At 65.0% G+C, this 4433-nt stretch overlaps 1 protein-coding gene across 1 annotated transcript; it reads left to right on the forward strand.

The window, feature by feature from the left end:
- Positions 1-452: 452 nt before the first annotated feature.
- Positions 453-1588, forward strand: MYADML2 (myeloid associated differentiation marker like 2). Its single transcript, XM_006912146.2, has one exon. It carries the CDS (start codon positions 453-455, stop codon positions 1374-1376), a length of 924 nt encoding a protein of 307 aa, XP_006912208.1. The 3' UTR covers positions 1377-1588.
- Positions 1589-4433: the final 2845 nt, after the last annotated feature.

Here is a 4433-nt window from a genome sequence, read left to right on the forward strand (position 1 = left end):
CTCTGCAGGCAGTTCCAGCCTCAGGGACCGACCGGCAGCGACCTGGTGGCTCCCTGCTCGCCTTCCCCTCCTCCCCTGCCGGCAGTGCAGCCAACGGACCAACTGACCCACCTACAGGCGCGGGCGCTGTGGCGGCAGGACGCTGCCAGCGGCCCAGGGGTTAATGGTCCCGGCGGGGGCTTGGCGTGGGACACAGGGGTCAGATGTCCCCTTCCCCAACAGGGACAGGCTGGCAGGCTGCTATTCTGGGGCTCTGATCACGGCCACCTATTTATAGCGCTGGCCCCCAACACGCCAGCAGCGGAGCAGCTGCCTGCTGCAATGTCAGCGGCGTGGCCGACACTGCAGGCTGCCGGCACCTCCACCGCGGCCCAAGGAGACAGAGGGGCCGCAGCCCGCCAGGAACCCCAGGGCCGCCAGGCGCAGGGTGAGGCAAGGACCTAGCAGGTCAGATGGGCAGCACCGTGGAGCCCCCCGGGGGCGGGTACCTGCATCTCGGCGCCGTGACGTCCCCGGTGGGCACGGCCCGCGTGCTGCAGCTGGCCTTCGGCTGCACCACCTTCAGCCTGGTGGCCCACCGTGGCGGCTTCGCCGGCGTCCAAGGCACCTTCTGCATGGCCGCCTGGGGCTTCTGCTTCGCGCTCTCGGGGCTGGTGGTGGCCTGCGAGTTCACGCGGCTCCACGGCTGCCTGCGCCTCTCCTGGGGCAACTTCACGGCGGCCTTCGCCATGCTGGCCACGCTGCTGTCGGCCACGGCCGCCGTCATCTACCCGCTGTACTTCGCCCGGCTGCAGTGCCCGCCCGAGCCAGCGGGCTGTGTGGCCAGGGACTTCCGCCTGGCCGCCAGCGTCTTCGCCGGGCTCCTCTTCCTGGCCTATGCCGCAGAGGTGGCCCTAACCCGGGCCCGGCCCGGCCAGGTGGCCAGCTACATGGCCACGGTGTCCGGGCTCCTCAAGATCGTCCAGGCCTTCGTAGCCTGCATCATCTTCGGGGCGCTGGTCCACGACAGCCGCTACGGGCGCTACGTGGCCACCCAGTGGTGCGTGGCCGTGTACAGCCTGTGCTTCCTGGCCACGGTGGCCGTGGTGGCCCTGAGCGTGATGGGTCACACGGGGGGCCTGGGCTGCCCCTTCGACCGTGTGGTGGTGGTGTACACCTTCCTGGCCGTGCTCCTGTACCTCAGCGCTGCGGTCATCTGGCCCGTCTTCTGCTTCGACCCCAAGTACGGTGAGCCCGGGCGGCCCCCTGACTGCCCTAGAGGCAGCTGTCCCTGGGACAGCCAGCTGGTGGTGGCCACCTTCACCTACGTCAACCTGCTCCTCTACGTCGCCGACCTCGCGTACTCCCAGAGGCTCCGCTTCGTGCCCGCCCTGTAGCCCAGCGGGCGGCCCGCCCTCCTCTGTCCAGGGGTGCCGGGCACCGTGACAGTGACCCAGGGGAAACCAGACCCTCCGGACACGAGCGGGAGGAGACAAGCAGCACGGCCACTCCCGGACTTCAGCAGCGCTGGCGGCTCGGGGACAGGAGCAGGGGACAGAGGGACGGGGGCCCCGGCGGGACACGGCGCGCCTCCGCCAGGCAGCTCCCAGCTCCCCCGTCTGTTCCCCTCCATCTCTGTCCGTCTCTGCCCGTCTGGCCGTTTGCCTCTCTCGGTCTCTAGCTCTGCGGTACTGTCTCTCTCCACTTCCTGGCCCCCCCGGGGTCACTCGCGTAACACGTGAGAAGCCTTTGGAGCAGGTGCTGTTGTGTGACCCACTCTGCAGATGGGGACACTGCGGCTAGGGTTTAGGAGGCGGCCCTGTGTGCCCACCAGTGTCCAGAGCCCACATTCGGGCTGAGTATCTTAAGCAGAGTTGAAAGAGGGACAATTCCCAAAAGCGTGGGGAGGGGTTGGACAGGAGCCCAGCAGAGGGTCAGAGCTGGGCCAGTGGAGGGGCGTGGGAGGCAGCCCCCTCTCTGGCTTTGAGGGGACAGTTCCCTGAACCCTGGAGTGACAGCTGTCACAGCAGGGCTCTGCTGGGGATGGGTGCCCACTCGAAGGGCATGCTGGGGGAAAGCCGCGTTCCCTCCCAAGCGGGCCCCCCGCCACTGTCCCCACGCAGCAGCTTCTGCAGTGTCTGCTGTGGGCCCCGGGGAGGCTGGCCCACAGCAGCCACCAGTACATGGAGCCTGGGCACCGGGCCCACAACCTCCGCTTAAGTGTCCATTTGCCCAGTCGCTGACATCTGGGGCCTGCTGATCACCAGGGCCATCGTCCTCCACGTCCCAGCCAGCATCTCCCGCCCAAGAGCCCAGCCCGGGCCATCCCTGAGCACAGCAGCACCTCAGCCCACCGACTGGCCAGGGCCTTGAGCAAGAAATAAATGCCAACGCCAATTTTCATGCTGGCTCTGTTGAGCAGTCTCTGCCAAGGGCGCGGTGGCCGTCTGCACCCCCTAAACCCCATGCCCCCAGCACACTCTGAGAAGAGCCTGGACCTGCCAGGCTAAGGGAGAAGATGGCTGTGGGGGAGCCCGGGGTACCCTGGGAGTGAGGGACAGCTCCCGAGGAAGGGACAGGCAGCGTCCTCTCCCTCAGTGGGGACAAGCATGGGGAAGATGGGGGTGACACTGAGCGTGTCATCCCAACTCCCGGCCATGCTCAGCACTCACCACCACCCGACACCCCCACTGGGGTTTCCAGGCCCAGCAAGGCAGTGGGCAGCGGGCTGCGACACCCTGATGGGCGGTGGGGCCCAAGCAGCTTTCAGGCATGCTCCAAGCGGCCACCTGCCCACTAACGGGTCCTTCTCCCCGGGGGGAGGGTGTGGCAGGCTCAAGGGCAGATCCCGGAAGGAGGCAGGAAGCCTGAGCGTTGGGCAGGTGGGTCTTAGGGCGCACATTTCTAGATGACAAAGGAGCATATGGGCCACACCCTTCGCAGCTCACAGGGAGGCCTGGATACCAGCGACCTCTCCTTTTCTAGCTAAATTTCTGAAATGAGTTATGTCACCAACTTCCCAATTTCCTCCCTGTCCCCAGCGCTCCACCCACCCCACATTTCTCCCTAAGGTCCGAGGGGGACACGGAGCAGGGGAGGGATCCAGGGCTCACGAGGAGCCTGGCAGAGGTCTGGGTGCTCTCCTGGGGTCGTTCCCGCTGACACTCTGTCCCGGGCTCTCTTGGACACGAGAGTCAAGTGCTGCTATTACTTGAAAAACGGTACTTTTTAAAGGAGAGCGTTTCCTCCGCTGACTCTGGACAGTCAGGGGGATGCAGTGCAGCCCCGGGGGCCGCATCCCGCCCGGCTGCTCTCCTGAACGCCCCAGGGGGTGGGGTGGGGGCTGATGGCCAGGATGGATGGATGCGGAGGCCTGGAACACCGCCGTGCATGCGGTCATCACACAGTGCCCTGGCAGTGGTGGCGGTTGTGGTCCGTGTCAACGAAAAGTCACAGCCCTGCTTTTGCAACACAAACAGCCGAGTAATTCTGAAATTATCTTTTAGAACAGCTTGTCATTTAGTTTACAGAACTGATAAAGTGGCTCATGCTTTCTCCGGGTGGGGGGAGGGGTTGGCCACAAGGATCATTTCTTGCCGCCCCCTTAACCCTGCCGCTGACCGCGGACCCCAGACTATCCTGAACCCACGCGGACACTCAGCTTAGATGAGCCCTGAGCTCATCCTCAGGGGCAAATGCCTGGAGCCACCTTCTCTCCAACACTCGGGGCCCAGAGCTTGGACACTGCAGATGTCAGGTCACTGGGATGCGCCCTGCGAGCTGAGGCGGGCACTGTAGGGTCATCTGCCTTTTTATTAGTTGACGCCCCTCCATTGGTTGACACAGAAACAGGGCTATGGCCTGAATGTCATGCAGCATTCGAGGGGCACCTGGTCCAGATGACACTTGGAACAGAGGAAGCCCAGGCGGAAGGCGCAGTGGCTCTCAGGGGACCACCCCAGGCTTCCCAGGGGCCCCCATTCTGAGATTCTGAGAGGGGCTGGCTCTCTCTCCAGTTTTCCAGCCTCCTGGCACAATAAACAAACTTTTTGAATGACAAAATACAGTGTCAAAATAGTGATATATTGTAATGTTTCCATTTGGCAATTGTTTTCTACCGGCGCCGCCCACCGCCAGGGCGAGCGAGCGAGGGTTCTACACGGGAGGTCTCTAAACGCAGCGATCGCGTTCGAACAGGTACCGGCTCAGCCAGCGCCGGCCGCGCGGTAGCGGACGCCAGCCTGACCTGTCCCGGTCGGTGTGGACCACAACAGAGGCCCGCGTGGGGAGCCCCTGCTCAGGGCTGCTCCTTGAGGGGAGCCACTCCCGCTGCCCCTGTCCCGGTGTCCTCAGTCCCTACGCGCGGTCCCAGGGACGCGGATCGGAGGGGGAACAGCAGATGGGGTTCGGGGCAGGGGGCCCGGGGGCGCCCTCTGGGGGGCGGCGGGGAGACG

The sequence above is a fragment of the Pteropus alecto genome, unplaced genomic scaffold, assembly GCF_000325575.1.
Source record: "Pteropus alecto unplaced genomic scaffold, ASM32557v1 scaffold134, whole genome shotgun sequence".
NCBI classification, from domain to species: Eukaryota; Metazoa; Chordata; class Mammalia; order Chiroptera; family Pteropodidae; genus Pteropus; species Pteropus alecto.